The sequence below is a fragment of the Pagrus pagrus genome, assembly GCF_965226575.1.
Source record: "Pagrus pagrus genome assembly, chromosome: 14".
Taxonomy (NCBI): Eukaryota; Metazoa; Chordata; class Actinopteri; order Spariformes; family Sparidae; genus Pagrus; species Pagrus pagrus.
In genome coordinates this window covers 998,944-1,022,143 of record NC_140198.1, presented here as the reverse complement: position 1 = coordinate 1,022,143, position 23,200 = coordinate 998,944, and the positions used below count along the sequence as shown (strand labels likewise).

Here is a 23,200-nt window from a genome sequence, read left to right as displayed (position 1 = left end):
AGTCGGGCGTTAAAATGTTGCTGCAAATAATTATTGTAAACCAATAAAAGAAGTAAACCTCGGCTCTCCCAGAGGAGGATTCCTGCATTTCATTTGAACATCTTCTCCTGTATTTGTTCTGTGTCCTGCTGGATTTGCAGGCTCATACAGTCGCCAAGTATTGTTTACTGAACAAAGGCTAAACTATACTAACCCCCAGCAATTAAGGGCTCAGCTACTAAGATGTCAAGAGTAATCCTATAAGAAGCTTGCACTCATTTCCCCGAGTTGATATGGAGTCGATGGAGCAGATTAATTTCAGATCTTTTGAATTAAAGCTCATTTGAATGTTAAATCTCTGATAAACTTCGGCTCTGTGTTTTTAATTGTTCGTTGAGGATTAACGGGAGTTGTTTCTTGCAGAAAAATGGGATTCTTTCATCCGTGAGACTGAAGACATCAACACTCTGAGAGAGTGTGTTCAGATCTTATTCAACAGCAGATACGGTAAGAAGAGCTTCACTCGTCGTGTTTGTAATTTGTTTGTGCTTCAGTCACATATAGGCTGAGATTTACAAAAGGTACCTCAGCCTCCGCCAGCTACTGTTCATGCTCACTGACGACTCTGCGCTCGTCTGTGGATGTTGATGGATTGGGGTCAGCGCTGTGGTTTGATCATCTTTTCCTCAGTGAAACACAAAACCTGTGTTTGTAACAACAACACAGCTGATTACAAGTTCACTAAACTGAAATATTTGTTTTATTTTAAAGTTTTCAAAAGATGTTTGCAACCAGTCCAACTACAGTGAGTTTGTTCAGTGGATCCGGTGTGTTTACAGGAAGTTCCTACAAATTAAGAGAAAACATTTTGACTCATGGGATTTTTTTTATCAAAGCCTGCTGCACCGATTATCATCCAGGTTTCATTCCTCATTTAGCTGGAAACACTTTACAGGCAGTGTGTCTCCTGCTGCTGGCTGCTGCAGAGTAACAACAGCAGCAAGTTTGGACTGAACTACTTTTACTGAGTTGAATCTTTATGGTGCTCTGTCAGTACCATCATGTGGAGTTCTGCAGGGATGACGTGTTTTTGGATCTAACCCTGATTTGATTTTGGATTATTGCAGAAAATAACCTGCAGGTTCTGATCCGTCCAGGTTCTGTTCAGCAGATAATCTCCACAGATGAACTCCACTCTGTGATGTTTGAAGTGTAAATTTAATGTGTAGCAGTAAAAAGCTAATGCTAGGCTACAAACAGACGACATCACGGTCACATGACTCAAACGTCTCCACCACTGAGCGTCTTACTGCACAATTACTATCCAGGTTTCTATAAACTGATCAATGTACAAGTTGTAAAGTCAGAGTGAGAACAGTGTGTAACTAAAGTGGGCCTGTAAAGACGCACTAGTGAGGAGACGAGTCTCCGTGTTCGCTGTGAGGACGTTTAATGTCCCCGACAACCTCTGTAGTCTCATTCAGACACTTGTTAGCAACCGCTAACCGTTTTTAACACACAAAGCTTTATAATTAAACTGTGGACATTTAATGATGAGTTTATGTTGGAGAACAAAACGTGAAAATCTCTTAAAGGAGAAGTTCTCCCAAAAAGTAAAGTTCAGTCATCGTCTCCTTCCTCCATGCTGATGGTAAGTCAGCTGAAGTCTCGTAGTCCACAAACATTTCTGGAGCTTCAACAAACAGAGTTGCAGCATTCTGCTAAACAACTGAAGCAGCTGGGACCAAAAAAACATCAGATGTCTCCGTACAGCTCGTCTGCTGTGATCCAAGTCTGCAGAAGCCTCCAGATCACAAACTGATCTGAAAAGAAGTTATTTACACTCAACGTGCAGTTGAGTTCGTGAACAGCTGTGAATTTGTGTCTATTCGCATCTTTGTGTTGACTTTTATGTTATTTTGACCTGAAAAATTTGCTTCACTTTCCGTGGGAACAAACAGTTGTTAACCACAGACCTTATTTCAGGCAAGTAACTGAAGTGAAGAAGAACCAGAAGTGTGAAAATGCTGATTCACCTCCAGGTTTCAGGACTTGTTCCTGCAGCATTTCATAGTGTTTTTATAAAAGCCTGATTCTCCCTCCAGCTGAGGCCCTGGGTCTTGATCACATGGTGCCTGTACCCTACCGCAAAATCGCCTGTGACCCCGGAGCTGTGGAGATCATCGGCATCCCTGACCAGATCCCCTTCAAGAGACCCTGCACCTACGGAGTTCCCAAACTCAAACGCATCCTGGACGAACGCCACGGGATCCGCTTCATCGTCAAACGGTAACAGGTCCTTTAAGACTTCGTGCTGTTCTTAGTACGATGCAGCTTTTCAGGCACAAATGAATCTCTGAGATAATTCAGGCTGATGTAATTCACAGAGCAGATTTTAAAGGAAACACATCACACGCATGCTTCCATGTCTAATTAAGTTTAATTTAGTCACTGAGTGCAGATCATAGTTGATCCACTGCCTCTTCATTACGGTCCAGCTCCTCTCCAGCACACTGCAGCGTGGCATCGCCTCTGAAACTTTATTCAGAGAAGGGTTTCAATAAGCAGCCAGCCTAAACCATCTGTCTGTTAAACGTCTGTTTCCTTCAGCTCGCTGCTAAACCGTCTCCTCTCAGCTCCCAGACGACTCTCCCTTGGCAGCGCGGTGCGGCTGCTCCTCCATCCATTTGTTTAAGCTAATTTAAATGAGCCGCCATGCCTTGTTTGAGATAACACATCTCTTAACGAATCCTGCAGGCAGCTCATTAGTGTTAATACAATTAGGAAAGATTGAAAATGGGATTAATTCAGAATTACATCACGTTGCCATTGTCATTGAGAGATGCTCCAGATGTGGGTCCTGATGTTCTGTGTTGACAGACTTCGTTCATTTTTAAACCAACCGATGGTTCATTCGCTCGGCCGCGTCAACCTCAGACAACGTTTGTTCTCATTCAAAGCTGCAGCAGAGCCGTTAAATATGATATCACATGTAATAACAGCCTAATGAGTTGTTAAATGTCAAAATTTAAGCAAATACATCAACGCGAGCTGGCTTTGTTTTTTAAACCAGAGGGTTAAAACTGGAGGGATGATGATGTGATGGTCAGTTTGACTAAAATAACTTGATATTCACGTCACCAGAGGATGAATCATTATGAGTCGGCTGATCTGTTTTACTTTGACAAAAGTTAACGTCATCAAAAGAAACCTCAAAAACCGTCGTTATTTTATATTTTTCTTCTTATCAACAACTCCTTTTAAAAGATCAAAATGAACAACAGCTGAGTCTCTTCTTCATTTCCTCCTCCTCCTCTGAAACAAAGCGTCGGGCTCAGTGGATCTCAGCTCCCCTTCAGTCCTGATCAAACAGCTGAATATAAACAAGACGACTGCATCACTTACAGACTCACGGCACCGCAGCCAGAGCTGAAACCAACGGGGATGGGCGAGGAACACATCCTGTCACCACTGCTACAAAACAACACAGAGAGAAAACACTACAACTAGTTTTGTTCTCTATTTTCAACCTTTACTTTTTTAGTGTGTATCAGCCACGTCTGACTTATCCGACACAAAACTACACGTTGCGTAGCTTAGTTCATTCGCTGCAGACCAGTCGATGGACTAATTACATGGAGAGACGGCGAGTGTGTTCGCCCGTCTTTCAATACTTTACATCTTCCTTACGCTGCGTTAGTCAGGCAGCTCTAAGCCCATTCATACCTGGTTACACATACATAGTTTCAACTTTATTAAAACCTCAGTCATTTACAAAAACAGCTGGACGCTCTAGTTTTTAGCAGAAGATACTCAGACTAGAGTAAAAAGTGTATTTGCATTTCTTTCTTTGTCAAATCAATTCTTTGATGGTTTGGATAAAAACAGCAGATCTCCAGCCTCATCCTTTAGTGTTAATGTCTGAAATGTCCCAACAAGGCCACCGTACAGAGAATAAACCCTTTTAATTGCCTTTCCTCCAGCACCTCCCTCAAACTAAACATTAGATTTTTTAAATAACTAAAACAGTTGTGTTGTTGCTCAGTTGGTTGTGTTGTGGTGTTGTTAACATGGTGTCACAGCTGTGGACTCACAGTTGGGTCTGGTTCAGCAGTGACCCCGATATACAAAATGAGGTCATCTGGCTGGTGAAGTAATTATAGATGAAAGCACCAACAAACAGTCCCCTTCTGCACCAGCAGAAACTCAGTCTTAATCTCAAAGATTTATTAAAGTGAACAAAAGTCAACGACATGTTAGTGTGTAAAGATTCATTAAGATCTCAGCAGGAGGCGAACGTCACAGACGGGCGAGTACAGTTCACATCCACACAGTTATTTTTAGTCACTCGGCGATAACGACTCAATTAGTTGATTGTTTGAATGAGAAGGATTGTTTAAAGGTCGTTAATGTGCTTAAAGAGCTGTTAACGACACATGTAAAGTGTTTGCATCACGGTTTGTGCTGAAGCTCACTGACGCCTCGTTTCCTTCTTCTGTTGCAGAATGTTTGATGAGCGGATTTTCACTGGTAAGATTCACTGTTTGTGTTTTAGGACCATTTTCTGTCGTGTTTGAGCTGTGAATTGACTCGTTAATGAAACATTTCCTCTTTATGACTTCTCGTGCCAATGTCGCTAATTATAATTGAAAATGTTCCAGTGTTATTACAATTTCAAGGTTCCTGTTTGGAAAAAACGACGCTGGCAAACTGTGAGGGATGATCTGAATGTGTTGGAACAGAGTGTGTTCACTGACCTTTTCTTGCCTGAATGTTACGGCTGAATTCATCATGCGAGTGACACCAAACTATCTGTGAAGCAAAAACATCAAAGATGCTTTTTGAGATTTTATTGCACACATCTCACACAGCGTGACACAGCGGCAGCATGAAACTGTGAGATCCCTGTTATCTCTCAGTGCGTCCGGGCCTTTAAACATTTGAAGGAAATAACTGAATATTGTAAGATTCACTGCAGGACTGCTGGATCTCACTTACGTAGTTTTATCCAGATGGACCTAATAAACTGCCAGCTGACTGTGTGAGATAATAATTGGTGCACAAACCCCGACTTTCAAACATTGAGAAAAAATTAGATCAAATCGCAGCTAATTTGGCTCTTAAAACGAGTGCAGACTGCGTTTTCATTAAAATGAAAAACGATCTCCGTGTTTCAGAGGGAACTCTGGGTAAAGGGTAATTATTCTGGAAGGTTTCCACGTCGTGCTCTGTGGAACGTGAGCCGGGCATTTAGCCGCGCAGTATTTGTCAGAATCTCTACAATTAATTCGAGTAACGGGCCGACAGAAGACTGCTCTGTCAGCTCTTTATTTATATATTAACGCCCCGCAGATGTTCTCCACTAATAGGATGCACTGTTTGTTTATCTTCTGCGTCTTGTTTGTTCAAGCTGCTGGCAAGATTGCAAGAGAGGAGGGGAAGCATGACCTGGGCTCCACGCCCGAAGACAGCTTCCCCGACAATCTGAGCCTCCCGCCCACCGCCGCCGAGCTGGTCAGCAATCCTCACAGCAGCAGGTCAGAGCTCGGCCCACACACGGATTTAGCTTCAGCCCGCAGACTTTGTTGATAACCAGGAAATATGAGCTGCTGGGCTGCAGCCAGATTATCCTGCATGTGTAACTCACAATGTGCTCTGAATGAAACACTTTAGATTTACTCTTTTATACAGTTTATCATTTGGACCGTGACGGCAGTGACGGCTCTTAACTGTGATTCAGCCTCACTGTTTCTGTTCGCTCTCCTCTGCAGTGACAGGCTGAGAGTCTGTGACAGACAAACATGCGTCTTTATAAAATCCTGCACGTTACCTCAGATATCATGAAGCCTGTTTTCACTTTGTGGTTCAGATGAAAGAAAAAGTGAAAAGTAAATGAAAATAAATAGTTCAATAAATAAATTAATAAGCCATTTAATACACTAAAATGTATCAATGAACTAATTTTTTTTTTTCTGCTTTAATTTGCTTCTGTATTATTTATTTAATTTTCCATTTTATTATTCAGTTTTATTTCCATGTTATTATAACTTTAATCATTTTTATGTTAATTTATTAAGTTTATTAAATGCTAAAGAATAATAACACTGAAATAAATACAGAAATTAATCCGTAAATAAAAACATTATCTTTAAACCAAAATTAATAAATTAAATGGTTTTTAAATTAATGGGTGAATTAATACAAAGGTAAATAAGTACAGAAGCAAATTAAGACAGAATTATCATTTTATTAATGAAGTAATGCCTGAATTTATTTTGTAACTTTATTTAAATATGTTTTATTTTATTTATTAAATGCAAAAGACACATTTTTAAAGTATTTTTAAGTAAATAAATAACAGGAATTAAAACGAAGGTAAACAAATACAGAAATATCAATTTATGTCACATTTCATGAATTAAATGAACATATTCATTTTTTTTATCATTTATTTTTAGTTTCAGTCGCTTAAAATCTGAACAACCTAAGAAGCAATAATAAATTGTACTTTCATCACATTTTACTAAATAAACATTCAAAACAAATTAATCCAAAAGTGTTCTGAATGTAGAAATATGAACAAAATATTTCTCAACACTTCATAAGTTATTTGAGCTCTGTACATTTTTAGTTTGTGAGATATTCTCCTTTGTACGAGCAGAGTGTGAAGGCATCATCTGCAGTTTCCTCGTGTCTGCGCTGGTGTTTTTGCTTATTGTGAAGCCGTTTCCTGGATAATCTTTAAGTGCCTCATATCACTAACATGTGTACAATCTAAGCTAAAAGGCTGGAGGTCAATAAAGAACAATGATGATATGATCGAAACTGTGTCATAAAAATGGACCTGCTTCTCTCCTCCTCCTGCAACTAAACGTGTCGCTGTTAACATGTTTTTCGCACACGTGACATAACGTAGTGCTGCATCACAGTTCAACATCAACCCATCAGCTGATCGTGTTGTTATTTCTCATCACAGATCAACCAGTGCATGTGTGAGTCCGCTGGCTGACTGTGAAGCAGGTACGTTCAATTAAAAGCTTCTCGTCATTATAAAAATGGCTTTTTTTGTTCTGATACTTTTCAATCTGAGGTAGCAAAAGATTATAATTAAAGTTTGATATCGACAGTCCTCAGAAGTCTCTAAAGAAAATTTCCCATCATGATTTGTCATCCAGTCATTTCGATCAGCTCCTTAAATCTGTTGAGCAGCTCCATGAAACACAGCGACACACTGATGGAGGTGAACTGTTGAATCCCCGCAGGTCCTTCAGGAGATTGCATTCCTCTGAAAAGGATTAAAACGGAGCCTCCAGATGGGGAGATCATTCAAGTGACGGTGCCAGGTGAGTGTGCACACGCCCGGCAGCCGCCACACTAGAAACACGTTCACTTCTGAAATCATAAACAGGATCCAGAGAGGCATTTTCATAGATTATCCTGACAGATTACAGCTCTGTGATACAGTGTCACTAGTCCAAACTGTAAAACTATGAGGTTCATCAGCAGACTTCAGTGTATTTGCCTCATAAACACACTTCAGTCCACACAAACAGGCCTTACAGCACAGGAAGGTCACGTCCCTGCAGGAGGTGGGACAAATGTTGAGGTGACTCTGAGTCCGAACTCTGATGTCAGATTGTTAAATGTGGATATTTTCTGGTTTCCTCTAGTAAAGACGTAAACTGAAGATCTTTGGGTTGAGAGCAAAACAAGACATTTGAGGATGAAACACCATTTTCTGACATTTTATTGGCCAAACAGCTGATCGATTAATTGAGGAAATAATCAAAAGATTAATTGACAATGACAACAACTGTTAGTTGCGGCTCTGCTCCACAGTCATCAGTTGTGATTGGTCATGAGAACGATGGAGCCCGTTGGTCGAGTGGTGACGTCCAGCTCTTCATCAGTGACCGGGGAGATGTTGAACCTTCAGTTCAGCTCGATGCTTTGTGGTGTGTTTCCCGTCTCAAACTGGTGCGAAGCCGACAGGAAATTAGAGTCAGGATGAGCACCACGTCTTCCTCTGTCCGTCCCACAGTTGCCTACTGACGAATGAACATGATATCTTTCCCTTTTTGATGCCATACATAATAAAAAATCTTATTCCTTCAGGTTAGAGGTGTTTGAGCTGTTTGAGCTCTGTGCCAGCTGAGATCTGTGCACGTCCCAAGTGTTTTCAGACATTATGCTTCAGTTATGCACAATTAATGACTTCAAGGATGAGGATTGTTTGTTGGTAAACTTCCTGAAATCTGGTATAATATATATATATATATACATATATATTTGATTCCCTACATTTTTAATTGGAGATGTTGGATTTTTATGATCAGATCTTTTCCCCCTGCACTTATTCTGTTTGAATAAACTGATGTGAAAATGTAGAAAACCACTAAATTGAGTAATAAACTCGTAGTGAGCAAACGTACATTGTTTTAAAAAGTCAGCCATTCTTGTTTTTTGTGTAAGGAGCACGTGCCTGAAACAGCAATGTGCATGTGCACGTTGAGGTAATGACATCGCTGTTTCCCCAGCACTCTGTTTTACATGTCGACAACCAGAGTTAAAATTTTTTAAATTTAATTATTAATAATAATAATAATAATAATGATAATGATAATAATTTAAAATCTCTGTTGCAGTGACTTAAGTTCCTGTTTGCATTGAACGAGAGGAAACGCAGCAGGAAATGTTCTCTTTGCAAAATATCTGTATATGTAACAAGACCTGAAACCTGTCAGTATCAAGTGTTTACAGTCTGAAGCAGCAATACAAGAAATATCAAAATGTCAGGTTAAATGTCATCAGACGGACGTTTGTGAACATCAGCTGTTTGTCTCCACAGACGCTGGTTCAGGTGTGGAGGAGCCCAGTGAGCCTGTGGCCGAGCCGGTGCCAGCTGCAGTGTGTCCAGCCACAGCTTCACCCTCTGCTCCTCCTGCTCCTTCTGCTCCTTCAGCTCCCTCTGCTCCCCATCACCCGCTGGAGAACCTCGCAGGTAACCTCAGCGCCGTCAGCCCCCACCTTCACCTCCTCCTCCTCCTCCTCCTCCTCACTGCAGCTCCTGGGATGCCGGCTCACTCTGGCTGCTTGTTAGGGAGCTAAAAACACACGTATGAAAACACTTTTCTCAGATTTCTTCCACTTCCCCACGACCAAACCTCCCCAGACACCAGTAGATGAAACCCCAACCTGAAGAACCTCCACACCCCGACTACTGTAGCTCTTCTCTCCTCCCAGCCTCTCGAACACCAGCTCTCATCTGTGACCAGCACCATGCATCAGCTGCAGATACTCACACTTTAAGCTTTCTGACATTTAGACGATTGAAACTGATGCATTGTGCATATTTACAGATGTGGAGCTCCTCTGTCCTGTAGTCCTGCTGCCCACAATGATTAGAGTTAGTTCATGTGTTAGAGACCAAACCGCTCCTCAAAGATCCTTTAAAAGCTCCCAAATCCTCCATCTAACACGGAGCTGTCCGTAGGCTGAGACGCCAGTAAAACACAGCTGACGAGAGTCACCGAGACACCTGAGTAGACTACACTCTCTATTTATCTTCACCTTAAAGGGTTGGTTCGCCTCATTACAAATATATATTGTGACGTAGCTCGACTGGATTCTGACCACGCAGACAGTTTTGGTTTTATTTGTCCAAGTTTTAAGATTGAGAATCTGTCAGATTAAAATTTATCCTCATTGGCAGCTGAAGGCTTTGCTCTGATTTTGGTGAACTGACCCTTTAAGCTGTGTGAAAGAGGTATTAAATACCAGTTAAAGAGCCTGTGTACAAATTAATAACTGTAAAAGTATTTTATCTTTCTGTTTGAAGGCTAAAACTTTTACTTCTGGACACAGATCTGAGAGATTCCTGCACAGTCAATAAAAATCCTGTCAAAATGATCTTTATTTGATTTTATAACTTAAATGAACACACAAATTAAACATTTTAAAGATGTGAATGCAGCGCTGTCAGCACAGAGGATGAGGAGTCTGCTCAGAGTGATCTCGGCTTTCAGGAGGCGTTTTTGTTTTATTTTGTTGATTTGAAATTTGTGCTCTGTTGAAGTTTTCTTTTCTTTCACAAAATGACACCTAAAGGAAAGAAAATGAAGGTAAGTGCAGCAAATGTCACATTTAGTATTATTTGCTGTTTCATGCTCTTTATTTACATATTTATTGGTTGTTATTTTGCATTATACAGTACATGGTAAAGTAAGAAATAGAAAATAATGACAAGATGTTTGTCATGTTTCTGCAGCATCAGATAACTTGAGACATAAATATATTAACACTGCACAGAATCAACAGCTGGTTCAACACAGTGAAACTAGTGGAGATATCAAAGATTCTTCATCAGGGTAGAAAATGACTTATTGTTAATAATTTGATTTCTGTAAACTGGTCACAACAAACGCAGTATTAAAAAATGAAATATTGATATCATGTGAATGATCCAGTGAAGTAATTGAGTGTAACTTTATTAAAAGTCATGGTTACAGGCTCTCTCCACCTCGCTTCACTCGAATTTATGAGAGAAATGTATTTTTTTACGCAGATATCGTGATAATGTTGTTTGCCCACGATAATCATGTACTGAACACCTGATATCGTGACGGCTCTACTGAAAACATTCTGCATCAACTATTTAAATTAAGACGTGTTAATCGATCCTCGATCCCCAAATTTCAACCCAATCCAGTGAAAACTGAGACGTTAGTGATGCTGACGATCGACATGACGACGCTTGGCTCAAAGACTCAGAACTGAGTTCAGCGGTAGGATTTTAAAAGGTCTCAAGAATTTCATGGAAGTTTTTACATTAATTCAGAAAACCAAAGCCATGAACTGTCTGAAGGTGAGCTGGTATGAACAGTTTTGATCATAATGTTCTTGGACTTAAATTTAAACAGCTTTATAAAACAGCGACAGGAGACGACGGACAGTGATGTTGGATTATTGCAGCTGTGTGCTGTTACTCGCTCCTGTTGTTTCCAGACATGAACTACAATGATGGCTGCAGTTGTTTCAGTCTGTGTAGTAAAGCCAGAGCTCAGTTAACAGGAAACCATCAAAGACGTTAACACGTCTCCGTCTTTTATCTTTTTACCTGAAGAATAAATCTCATGTTTGAGTCCTTTGTTGTCTAAATGTTTGAAAGCAGCTGTATGTTTTTGCTCCTCTCATGTTTCTCTTTCATCCCGCAGCTGAAGCTCTGTCACCCAGCGCCGCCTCACAGAGCGTCAGAAGATCCTCTGAAGGTAGAGACTCTCACTCACTGCGTTCCAGTGGGACATGTAAAATACTGCTGGAGAAACAAGTAAAATAAAACGGCTGCACGTATCTGACCGGGACAGGACGCGACACAGATCACCTCCAGACACAGAATGAAGTTTTACTACAACAAAACATCCTTTATTGTTCAACACAAAAGCTATTTTATAATCTTTAAAATCAGATTTTGCTTCTGGCTTTTTAGGTGATGAGTTAAGTTAAATTGAGGTTTTCTGTTTTCTCTGAGCTGACATCATCAAATCATAAAGAGCGAGTTTGTTAGCAGATCATTAAACTAGTAACCACAACATCACCAGACTCCCTCAACAAATGTAGTGATTTTAAGAGTTGTTTCATGAGGAGAAACTTAACAAACGTAGTGAAACTCTGTCTCTGACAGATTCTGAATCATTGTCTCCTTCTTGTAAATTCAGCATTAAATGAAAACAGTCAGTTGTTTGTTTCCTTGTAGAAAGTGTCAGTTTGTGGCAGCATGGCTGTACCAGCCTGCCTGCTTCTGTCTAAAGTGCTAAAGTCTGACCTGCCAACATTTAGCAGCTGTTTGAACACACTGTTTACACTGATTTCACCATTTACACTCAATTTATGAAAGAAGAAACATTTTATTGATCTAAACATGTCACATTTTACAAACACACTAAACAGTAACCAGTATAGGCGACTTCTTTGTCCCCAGACTCCCTTAACAAATGTGTCAGTTTAGTGAGTTGTTGACTTGGAGACACTGTGTAGAAACATGGAGTCTGTTTGTCTCAGTGATGGACGGGTTTATTTGTATATAGAGCAGGACGTTTTTAAAGAAATATTGTTTGCATTGATTTCAGGAGCAGCTCAGTTCATCTGTCCACCCCGAGGAACTTTATTAGCCCCATTTATTAGCACCTTTACGCTTCTTCTCTCTGTGTGCATGTGTTATTTTCTTCAGTGATTAATGCGGCACACAGTCAGTTTGTCGTTACGAGGTCAGTCTGGGCCAAGAGCAGTTAATCAAAATAAAGTCAGACACAGGAGAAGTGGTCATGTTCACAGGTGGGAGGGCTGGCACTGCCCCAGCTGCCCTCAGGTAATAATTCTCTCGTTTGACTCTTGCAGCAGGGAGTTTGGTCGAGGACATTGGTGAAATGATTCTTCAGCTGCGGAGACAAGTGGAGAGCCTCTTCACCATTAAGTACGGTAAGATACCTGAGCTTAACCCTCCTTCACACGAGGGCGGGCCCATTCATCCTGCAGTAAGACTCTGATCTCCTCCACATGTACACACCCTTTACCAGAGTACAGCAAGTGCAATTTAAGCTTGTATAGTCTGTTTTAATATTACAATTGTAACTTTTAAGTTTCTTTAAATAATTCAACGTGTAAGAATTAGTCTGCTCAGTGTGGGGCAAATCTGAGGGGATGAAAAGGACGAATCTCAGTTTTAATGTCAGAGGAGTTTCAGCGAAGAGGCTCAGGATCAGTTTTAGTTTCTGTGTGAATGAAACATCTGAACAACGACGTTAAACCAGCGTAACAGTGAAACTAGAGCCGGTGAACAAGGCTCAGAGATCATTAACACTGAGTGGTACTGCGAAGGCCTGTCCAGTAATCTGTTGATTATTTTCTGTATTAATTGATCGTTTGGTTGATCGTTGTGATAAAATGGTGAAAAATGTCGATCAGTGTTTCATCCTCAAATGTCTTGTTTTGCTCACAAGCAGTTTGCCGTCACATTTAACGAGCTGACGGCAGAGTCAACTGATTAATCCATTATCAGAATAGTTGGTGATTCATTTAGAAGTTTAAAACTAATCAATGAACAGAATCAGTCATGTAGGTTTGTCATCAGCACCAGAGTTTTCTGATTAGTTAGTTTGTTTGTTTCTGACCAAAATATGATTTTATTTTGAAAAGCCAGGCTGTGATAAAGTTCTTAAAAAGTCTTAAAATGCCTTAAATTCAGTTTTCTAAATAATAAAGGTCATTAAATAATCTCACATTTGAAATGGTCTTGATTGGCACAACCGTTTGACCTGATTTCATTTATTGATCTTTTAATGTATTTTTGTCTAAATGAGCGAAACTCTTCTGTGTTTAATGACTTTTTTTCTTTATACTTGTTTTTACTTGACAAAATGCAGATGAACTCACTCTAACAACCATATTCCTGCAGAAACGTCCCTGCACAGGACAACATGCTGCACACATTTACACTTACCTGCATAATTAAATAAGAAAAAGATGATTTGTCCAAAAATATTACATTTGGTTATAAATGTTGAAATAGTGTCTGACACCCTGTAGAGCTAAATTACAACTGTTGTGTTGTTTCTTAGTTTTGTCCATGTATACAAATGTATTGTCTGTTGGTTATAATGATATTTAAATAATATTTCACTCACCAAAGAAAGTGATTAGATTTGTGAACGCAGCAACATCACAACAGATCAGTCTGATGATGCGATGGGCCGTAAACAAGCTGAGCGTTAAACATGATTATTGAAACCATCTTATTATTTAGAGGTCAAACTGACGCTGACCTTTGATAAATGTCATGAAAGAAAACTTTACGAGCAGATTTGTTCAGAACAGATTAGTTTAATGAAAAACTTTTATTATTACTGATTCTGATGACTGGGACGATTGTCAGACTGAAATAACGTCCACATTTTAATTGGAATTTGAATTATCCTTAAAAACTTAATAAAATAAATCACATTCAGACATAAATCCACTGACGTTAACTCTGTGCCTGTTCTGCTCCTCTGCCTCAGCCGAAGCTCTCAGTCTTCCTGAACCAGCCAAGGTTCCTTACTCCAAGTTCCAGATGTACCCGGAGGACCTGTACGTCACCGGGCTGCCCGAGGGGATCTCCCTCCGGAGGCCCAACTGCTTCGGAGCCGCCAAACTGAGAAAGATCCTGTCTGCCAGCAGTCAGATCCAGTTTGTCATCAAGAGGTGAGAAGAGGTTAAAGCACTGTTCATCATCTCAGCAGCGGATTAGATCCTCCGGTAGTGAGGTGACTGGGTACGGAGGCCCTGGGAGGCTCGTGACAAACAGAAAGTCTGTCAGCGTCTGAGCCAAAGTGTGATTGTGGAAAACGGGTTCCTTCTTTTCTTTTTGTGAAACAGGTGAAAAAAGTTTTGGTGCTTGAAAGAAAAACAAACACTGTTAGTGTTGTAGAGAAGATGATGTAGTCGCACACTTCATCCTCTGGTGGTCAGAATGAGCAGAACAAACTCAACATGACAAACAAAACAAAAGGACTCTGAGACAATGAGACGCTGCCAAACCTTTCCACCTGTTTCACAGATTAACAAAACCAAATTTAACGAACTCTGACAGATTATCACCTGTTCTTCAGCCAGAAACACAAAACAGAAACTGTTTTCTCTCCCTGTCCTCTCTGGGCTTCCGTACTCGATTCACTGCTTTGTAAATATCATATTAATCTTTGTGTTCGTCTTCAGGCCTGAGCTGTTAACTGATCAAGTAAAACAAGAGATGCCTTCCATCCCCGTCTGTGATCCAGGTGAGTCCTGAATACGTCGATTCAAACGTAAATCACGGAAAAATCACACTGAAGTCTCGTTCTTTGAGTGTTTGAGTGAACAGCAGGAAGTCAGTTTATTCTGTAACTCTGTAAAATGAGACGTTGACCTAAAAGCCTGAGAAAGAAATTAATCTGCTTTTATTTATGTTTGTTCTTCCATTATTTAAAGGACTAAAACTGTCAAAATCAGAAATTAATAAAATAATAATAATAATAATATTTATGGTTCAGTAAATAAATTAATATGCTTTTAAATCCAAATAAAAATAAATGTATCCATTAATTAAATTATAAATTGTGATGACTATGTATTTATTGTATTTATTAAATTCAGAGGAGAAACAATATATAACTGAATTCATAAATAAAAACATTGACTGACTAAATTAATAGAAGAGGAGAAAGTTATCATTGTACAGAACGCAACAAAATTAGGAATTAATATCATAAATTAAATAAATAAAATGGGAAAGTAAATAAATATGGAATTAATAAAAATAAATAAATACAGAAGCAAATTCAAACTGAAATATTTAATATTTACATTCATTTTCTAAAATAATTTTATTTAATTCAGGCCCACATTCATTTGAAATATTATTTTTGATGCATTTAAAGACATTAATTTATTTATTGCAACATTTATTTATTTCTTGATTTATTTTTGGCAGTTTCAGTCGTCCATATTATTTTGCCGTCTTTAGTCATTTAGTTCAGACACATTGAGTCAGAACACTACATTGACCATGATGCTTTGGGTTATTTTTGTGAATAAGGTCGTCTTGGATCTAAAGTCTTCTTGTCTCAAACATTTAACTTTCTGCATGAGCGAAGTCATTTCTCTCTACACGCTGTGTAGATTTCAAACAGATGCAAACTTCCAGCTCTTCCATATTTTCATGACGATCTGAGGCTCTGAAGATAAAGTTGTTTCTTTACAGACAGTTTGCAGGAAATTCCACCATCTGGAGGCTCATAATGCAGGTTTAAGATGCTGCATGAAATTATGAGGTCAGATCCAGTTCAGGCTCTATTTCTGAAACAGCTCCTCTGAAGGAAAAAGAAAGTCCTTGCAGGGATTTCCTGCAGCTGTCTCCACCTTTTTATTTGTGACAAAGCTGAGCCGCTGGAACAAGGAGCAGCTCTTAATGTTTGTTGTGTTCAGTAAATCTTAAAGAAACGACAGAAACTAAAGTTTAACCTGAAAATGTTTCTCCACAGAGCTGGACGTCAAGGACGCAGCGCCGGTAACAGAGGACACTGCAGCGATATCCAAGAGACCTGGATTCTCAGGTACGCTCCGGTTCAAGTTTCACCTTCACTGCAGACTTTGAAGCTTCACTTTGTTTAAACATAAATCAGCTGTGAGTTCTGACGTTTATCACCCCCCACTCTTAAAAAGGATGAATAAGCTGCAGCAGACTCTAAAGAAACACAAGAAAGCAGAACATTTCAAAGTGTCTTCTGTCTCCAGAGTGCCTGGAGTCCAAACTGTCCAGGATCGACCTGGCCAACACGCTGCGGGAGCAGGTCCAGGATCTGTTCAACAGGAAGTACGGGGAGGCATTGGGCATCAAGTACCCGGTCCAAGTGCCTTACAAGAGGATCAAGAACAACCCCGACTCGGTCATCATCGAGGGCCTTCCCCCCGGCATCCCCTTCAGGAAGCCCTGCACCTTCGGCTCCCAGAACCTGGAGAGGATCCTGGCCGTCGCCGACAAAATCAATTTCACCATCACCAGGTGGGAACGCCGGGTCACATGACCACTGCAACAGCTGTTTCTGATATCGGTCCTTCCCAGCAACACTTAAACTGAGGCAACTTGTGTTTAATAAAAGAAATGTGTCCACTGCACGTTTAAAATGGGTCATTCAGAACATTGGAAGAAATTGATTGTGAGTTTCTTTCCTCGTGTTCTAGTTGATAGTTGAAGCAAACACAATGTCAAGGACTGAACGTTAACGTGATGTTTAATGTTTCTGTTAAACCTCGTTAAACATGTGACTTTGTTGTTTTCAGACCTTTTCAAGGACTAATTCCAAAACCAGGTGAGAACAGAGTTTTATTTTTCATTCTAACATCTGATTCAATAACTCGAGTGTAGCACAGACACCTGATGTTAATGTCGTGTAATATTAACAGTAACATGTGATTCAACATTTCCATCAGCACCTCGACGTGTCACTTTACTAAAGAAGGCCTACGCCTCCATAAGTGGTGAGTAGAAGGTGATCCATCCCACATTCATCAGGAACTTTATTTTGAAAAGCTGTCATTAACAGCTTCTCTCTCGCCTGACAGACGATGACGACATCAACCGCATGGGGGAGAAGGTGGTGCTTCGAGAGCAGGTGAAGGAACTGTTCAACAAGAAATACGGTAAATAGATTCATTAACTTTTTGTTTTGTGGTTCTGTTGAATTTGAGCAGCTGCCAGTCAGGTTTTAAGTCTGGGAACCACCGTGACCGTCGTTCTGACAGGGAACGGAGAGTCTTTGGGTTTTGGACAAAAGAAAACAGTTTGTGACAATTCTTTGACTGAATGATCAATCGATTAATCAGGAAAATAGTTTGCAGATTAATCGTTAGCATCAATAGTTGCAGCCCTAAACATCAGTATTTGATATGATTGTATGTTTCCACTGAACATTCGTATCTTTGTCCTTCAGCCTGCTGTCATTCACATGAATTAGCTTCTGTTTGGCTTCCTGAATTCATTCAATGAACATTAATGAGCTCCAGGCTACATGAGCAGCATCGCAGCTTATGTTTTAGTCAGAGTCGTGTCTTCACTCTTTATCTACTGTATGTGAGTATTTGTATGTATTTAACAGTCTTTTGTAGTCGAGCTGATGGAAAAACAAGCAGCATCTTCCTCCTGTCAGCGTCTCTGTGCAGCTGATCAAAAAGCTTAACTTCTGTCCTGTGTGTGTGTGTGTGTGTGTGTGCGTGTGTGTGTGTGTGTTTGATCACGTCGTCATGCTGTGTGTTCAGGCGAGGCTCTGGGTTTGGACCACTCCGTCGTCGTCCCCTACAAACTAATCCGAGGCAGTCCGGAGTCCGTCGAAGTTAGTGGCCTTCCAGACGAGATCCCCTTCAGAAACCCCAACACCTACGACATCGTGTGCCTGGAGAAGATCCTACAAGCCGCCGACGAAGTAACATTCAACATCAAGAGCCAGCTCCAGTGAGTGGAGCACCTGAATATTCAGCAGCCTGTTGGCTGTCACCACGCTGTATATTCCACCGGGAATTTAGGGTTTAGCCTCTTGGTAGTTAAGCTCATTATGGTTTATTTATGCTTTGGATTTAAATTCAGCCTCTGAGATGTCAGAGAATAAATCTCCCTCTGCAGAGAATGTAAATAATGTGAAAGAGTGAACAGTATTTTGACGTCGGAGCAGTTAAGCTGTGATGAAAGAATGGAGGCAGAGACTTAGATCATGAAGAATGTTGCTTTTTTTACTCTTGAGGCTGAACTGAGCCTGAACACATCACTCCATTGTTCTTTATGTAAAATAAAAACAACATGTTTTCTCTCTCCCGCAGACCTTTTGCAGAAATCTGTAGCCAAGCTTGTAACACAGGTGAGTGTTTGAGTTCGTCCTGTTGGATGAAGCACAGCCGTGTGTCTTAAAGCATAACCACTCATTGGCTTCGTGTCTCCAGTAGGAACAAACGCCTCCACCAATCGACGAAAGCGCAAGAGAGTCCAGGAGAGCAACCGAGTCCCCGCCTCCTCTGACCTGGGCATATCAACCAATCAGATTCCAGTGATGGTGAGTCTGAGGGTTTGTGTATGTGGAGTTGATGAGGAGAAGTCTGGAGATATTCTCTATATTGGTAAGACCGACACATAACGCTACAGGTCGAGGCTTGTTTATGCTCAACATTAGATACGTATACGTTCTCTGCAGCCACTTCGTCCGTCTTTGTGCACGTTTTCTGAAAGCTGAGGAACGTGACGAAGGAGAGCAGTACCACCTGGGATCATAGGGGGCGGCGTAGCCAACAGTTCGAGTGAGATCACCACAGGACACGATGAAGTTTGAACAATGGTGGACATCCAGAAGAACTGGAATTGATCTTCATCAGTTTCTCTCGTTGGAAATATAAGTGAAGACAATTCTGTCCACATGTCGCGATTCTCTGTCCAAGTATGTCGGCAGTTACAGTTACATCGATTGAGACGGTCATATCTTATTTTCTAGGTAAAGGGAGAATAAATGAGCCTTAAGAGGAAAAATATGTATTTATAATTTTAGGGAGAACTGTCCCTTTGAGATGCGTCTTCAGCAGGAACCAGTGAGCTGCAGACAGGCAGGAAGTCAGAAAGCTTTGAGACACGAGCACGTTGTTGGTTTTGGTGTTTCGTGGTTTGTTGACAGAAAGAAACGATAGAATAACTCCAGATTTCTCTTTTAACAGAACAATGATGCTTCTCTTTAAATGTGTAGAGATGATGGAAGCACAGCAGCGTCTCTGAGAACAAGCTCACTTTAAAATATCATTTCACTTCTTGGAGCCAAATCTGCCCCTCGACACATAACTGTGTATTTAAGTGTAACGACACAGTGAGACTGTGTTTTGAGGGAAGGTCGACAGCCTCTTTGTACTAATGAAAACATTTTCTGGTCCATTATGACTGACTTTCCTCTCTCATTGTCTGTGTGCCTGCAGCAGTGGCCCATGTACATGGTGGACTACAGCGGAGTGAATGTGCAGGTTCCCGGGAAAGTCAATTACTGAAGGACGAACCTGGACTGCAGCAAAGGGACGACGGAGGAGTTTGTCACAGAGATTTTCATGACTCTTCCACACGCGACACTAACACTTTGTCAGAGTGCTACGACTAAACAGACTGAGTATAGAGAGCTGAAGGTGTGAATGACGTCCTGAGTGTTGAGAACAACAGAATGTATGAGGATCAAAACGTCGCAGGGCAAAAGCTTGTTGTCTGTCTCCTGCCTCCACTCGGCGCCGGCAGGACAGCTGTCACTTTTTGTTTCCTTCATGACAGAAATATTGTTTTTCTACACAGCTGAAGACTTTCTACAGTCATGTTTCTGCCCGTGTCCATCCACCGAGTCACGTTGTCGGATTCAGCAATGTATTACTGACAAAAAAAATGTCTTTGATAACGATCTGGTTCCATAATATTCAGATATTTGTACTTTTTATTTATTATATTTATTGAAATATAACATTATGTGCAGGGATGTAAAATACATTATTCTGTTATACGGCTCCTCCAGGATCTATCACAACACTAACACAGATGCTACTAGTCACTCAGTAACCACAGGTAACCGCTGAGCTCACATTAATCAGCAGCAATGAAGTGTCTTAATTGGGTGTCGTCGTGGCGACCGGAAGCCATCAGAAATTAAAATGGACTGGAAGTTTACCTGACAGGAGGAGGCTCTGCTCACCTGTCAGGAGACACAAGACCTTCAGCGAGCAGCCTCTTTATGTCACATTAACTACATGTAAAATATCATTATGAGTCGGCCTGAATGTATCATGTAAAGGAAAGAATGGTATGTTATTCTGCGATGACTGTCTGACTAACCATATTTAATATGCTGTACCTTAACGCCAATTAGGCCTTTGAAATAAAATGTGTTGCCTTGCACTTTCACTCTGTTCGGTTCATTTCTGATGTGATGTATGACGTCATCGTCACAACCAAGTCTGTAATCTGTTACGTCCAGTTTAAAGGCTGATCTGTCAAACAGCTGATCTGTCAAACAGCTGATCTGTTAACAGCTGATCTGTCAAACAGCTGATCTGTTAAACAGCTGATCTGTCAAACAGTGGTTTAAGAGGTTTGACACAGTTTTGTATGAATATGAATAAATTAAGAGAAACTTCAGTCTGACTACTGAAAGAAAGAAAGAAAGAAAGAAAGAAAGAAAGAAAGAAAGAAATAATATATTAACTAAACTAATGAGTGCTCGGAAAATTCTTGCTTTTATACATTTTTTTAGAGAAAAAACTAATTTGACTCTACTGGAGTATTTTTTGGTGAGATGTATTTTAAATGTTAAATAATGTCCTAATTAATAATGCACCTTTAAAGTTGTTTTGTGAGCAGCCAATAAAAACAGAGAACAACAACAAACACGCTGATGTCGCGCTCATAACGTCAAACTGCTGCAGCTGTGTAGAGCCAGGCAACGTAGACCAGAGCCGCACACGTCGTCACGGTGTGGACGTTTCTTTACAAGACGGACAACATGAGGGAAAAGTCTGATCACAGCTGGAAAATCAAACCATCTGCGCTCACAACATCTGAGACTTGTATCCTACAGGTGAGCCCACGGTGTCGTCAGCGACGTCACAGCCGACGGTGTCGTTAGTGACGTCGCCTCCTAACTGAAACATCGTAGAGCTGCTCCTGTAGATCAGCAGCTCACAGAACTGAACCAGAACCAGAGCTGCAGTTGTCAATATGAGCAGATTTATTGTGATGTTCATCTTGTTTACTAGCTGTTCTGAGCCCAGCTGGCTCCATGTTGGTGTTGGTTCTGGTGCTGATGAGACGATGTAGTTCACTGAGCGCTTTGACACAAAACTACATGAGGTTTGACTTTAATACAACAAACAGACACTTCTGAATCTGGACTGCAGGAGATTCAGATCACCTGGCGCTCAGGTGAGGGGACTGACTCCTCATCAATGATTCAGAGCAGGTGGAGTCATTCCCCTCACAGCCAATCAGAGTGTGACGACGCCATTTTGAGAAGGCATAAGAGAGGAAGGTGACGGCAGGTTCTGGTGATTCTGATTCTGTGTTTGACCCACTGGACCACAGACACTCTGCTCTGCCTCTTGTTTCTTATTGAAGGAAGTTTTGAGTTCTGCAGCCGACCGATTATTAAAAGTTATTTGTAGATTAGATTTAAGATTACAGCTCAACAGTCTGACGCCTGCAGGTTTCTCTCACCTTCACTGAGCCCCCTGACACCTGAGCCCCCTGACACCTGAGCCTCCTGAGCCTCCTGACACCTGAGCCTCCTGACACCTGAGCCCCCTGACACCTGAGCCTCCTGACACCTGAGCCCCCTGACATCTGAGCCTCCTGAGCCCCCTGACACCTGAGCCCCCTGACACCTGAGCCTCCTGACACCTGAGCCCCCTGACACCTGAGCCTCCTGACACCTGAGCCCCCTGACACCTGAGCCCCCTGACACCTGAGCCTCCTGACACCTGAGCCCCCTGACACCTGAGCCCCCCGACACCTGAGCCTCCTGACACCTGAGCCCCCTGACACCTGAGCCCTTCATTCACCTGCAGTTTGTTTTCATTTGTTAAACGTTATAACATCGTAAAAAAGAAAGGGACATATTTCAGTGTCATCCTCCTCTGAAGGCGTTATCTCTTCATCATGGAGGGATTTGGTGTTGAAGAATCTCAAACCTGTGAAACTGAGCAGGTGCAGAGATGCAGCTGACTGTCGGCTGGGAGGAGAGATGATTGGATCCAGGTGTGTCCTGCTCATGTGCTCACCTGTGTGAAGTTTAAACATGAAGGTGATGAAGTAATCCTGAACCTCAGTGGCTGTGTTAAAAACATCATCCATTCCTCAGGACACGGTTTAATGGATCCTTCACACCAGTCAGAAGTTCTCTGGTCCAGTCCTCCCCTCAGTCAGAACCAGTTAATAAAGTATCTTACATGTATTACTGGGTTCTGGTGTGGGACATGTTCTCAGGTGTGTTCCTGTCAGTACCACCACACAAATGAAGGGACACAAAGCACCAACAGAGATTTATTGTTGTCCTGATCTTCTGACGTGTCTTTAGATCATTCAGTGGATTTTCTCACCAGGAAGCTTCTTTCATGTCTTGAAGACGTTACAGCATTTCAGCTCTTACTTGCTGAACAGTCACTGTTCAGTAACTGTTCGCTCAGATGTGTCTGTATTTTAACTTTTCACCTGCTGGTTTCACAGAAACAGTCTGAAGTCTGTTCAACACAGAGGGACTTTGGTTTCAGCTCGTTGTACCTGAACTCTCAGGAAACATCTTCTTCAGTCTCTCACTGAGGTCACCGTCTTGTTTTCTCAGACGGTGTTTGTCCTCAGACTGACCCGCTTCAGCCTCCCGGTGCTCTCAGACTGTCACCACAGCGACAGTGAAGTCAGGTGTTCATGTTTCTGCTACACATCAGTTCGAATGGTTGAAGACACTTTCATTCAGGAACCTGCTGACTGAGCGTCAGACTGAAGACCCAAACATTCACCTGCTGCACCTGAAACATCTCACTGTGCTTCAGACTGTAAGAGATCCGATCAGACATGAAGTCATTGAACCAGACGTACCGTAAATACTTTATTGTGGTTTATACACTAAATATAAAGAAGCGTCGGCCTCGTGATCAAAGT

The 23,200-nt window shown here is 41.2% G+C and overlaps 1 protein-coding gene across 2 annotated transcripts in view; it reads left to right on the top strand.

Moving 5' to 3' along the window:
- The window catches only part of gtf2ird1 (GTF2I repeat domain containing 1), a 37,500-nt gene extending 17,048 nt beyond the window's left edge, over positions 1-20,452 (top strand). The window contains exons 8-27 of one of the 2 annotated variants that reach the window (XM_084374160.1): positions 403-486; positions 2,085-2,268; positions 4,484-4,509; positions 5,390-5,516; positions 6,956-6,999; positions 7,242-7,322; positions 8,828-8,980; positions 11,193-11,246; positions 12,373-12,453; positions 14,031-14,214; positions 14,728-14,789; positions 16,032-16,103; positions 16,285-16,552; positions 16,831-16,859; positions 16,981-17,028; positions 17,113-17,190; positions 17,806-17,998; positions 18,361-18,398; positions 18,484-18,590; positions 19,492-20,452. In XM_084374160.1, the coding sequence (XP_084230286.1) occupies positions 403-486; positions 2,085-2,268; positions 4,484-4,509; positions 5,390-5,516; positions 6,956-6,999; positions 7,242-7,322; positions 8,828-8,980; positions 11,193-11,246; positions 12,373-12,453; positions 14,031-14,214; positions 14,728-14,789; positions 16,032-16,103; positions 16,285-16,552; positions 16,831-16,859; positions 16,981-17,028; positions 17,113-17,190; positions 17,806-17,998; positions 18,361-18,398; positions 18,484-18,590; positions 19,492-19,560 (1,982 nt within the window). In that variant the 3' untranslated portion in view covers positions 19,561-20,452. Of the gene's footprint in view, positions 1-402; positions 487-2,084; positions 2,269-4,483; positions 4,510-5,389; positions 5,517-6,955; positions 7,000-7,241; positions 7,323-8,827; positions 8,981-11,192; positions 11,247-12,372; positions 12,454-14,030; positions 14,215-14,727; positions 14,790-16,031; positions 16,104-16,284; positions 16,553-16,830; positions 16,860-16,980; positions 17,029-17,112; positions 17,191-17,805; positions 17,999-18,360; positions 18,399-18,480; positions 18,591-19,491 lie in introns of both variants that reach the window. The other variant, XM_084374159.1, reaches the window with a different exon arrangement.
- The last annotated feature ends 2,748 nt before the right edge of the window (positions 20,453-23,200 follow it).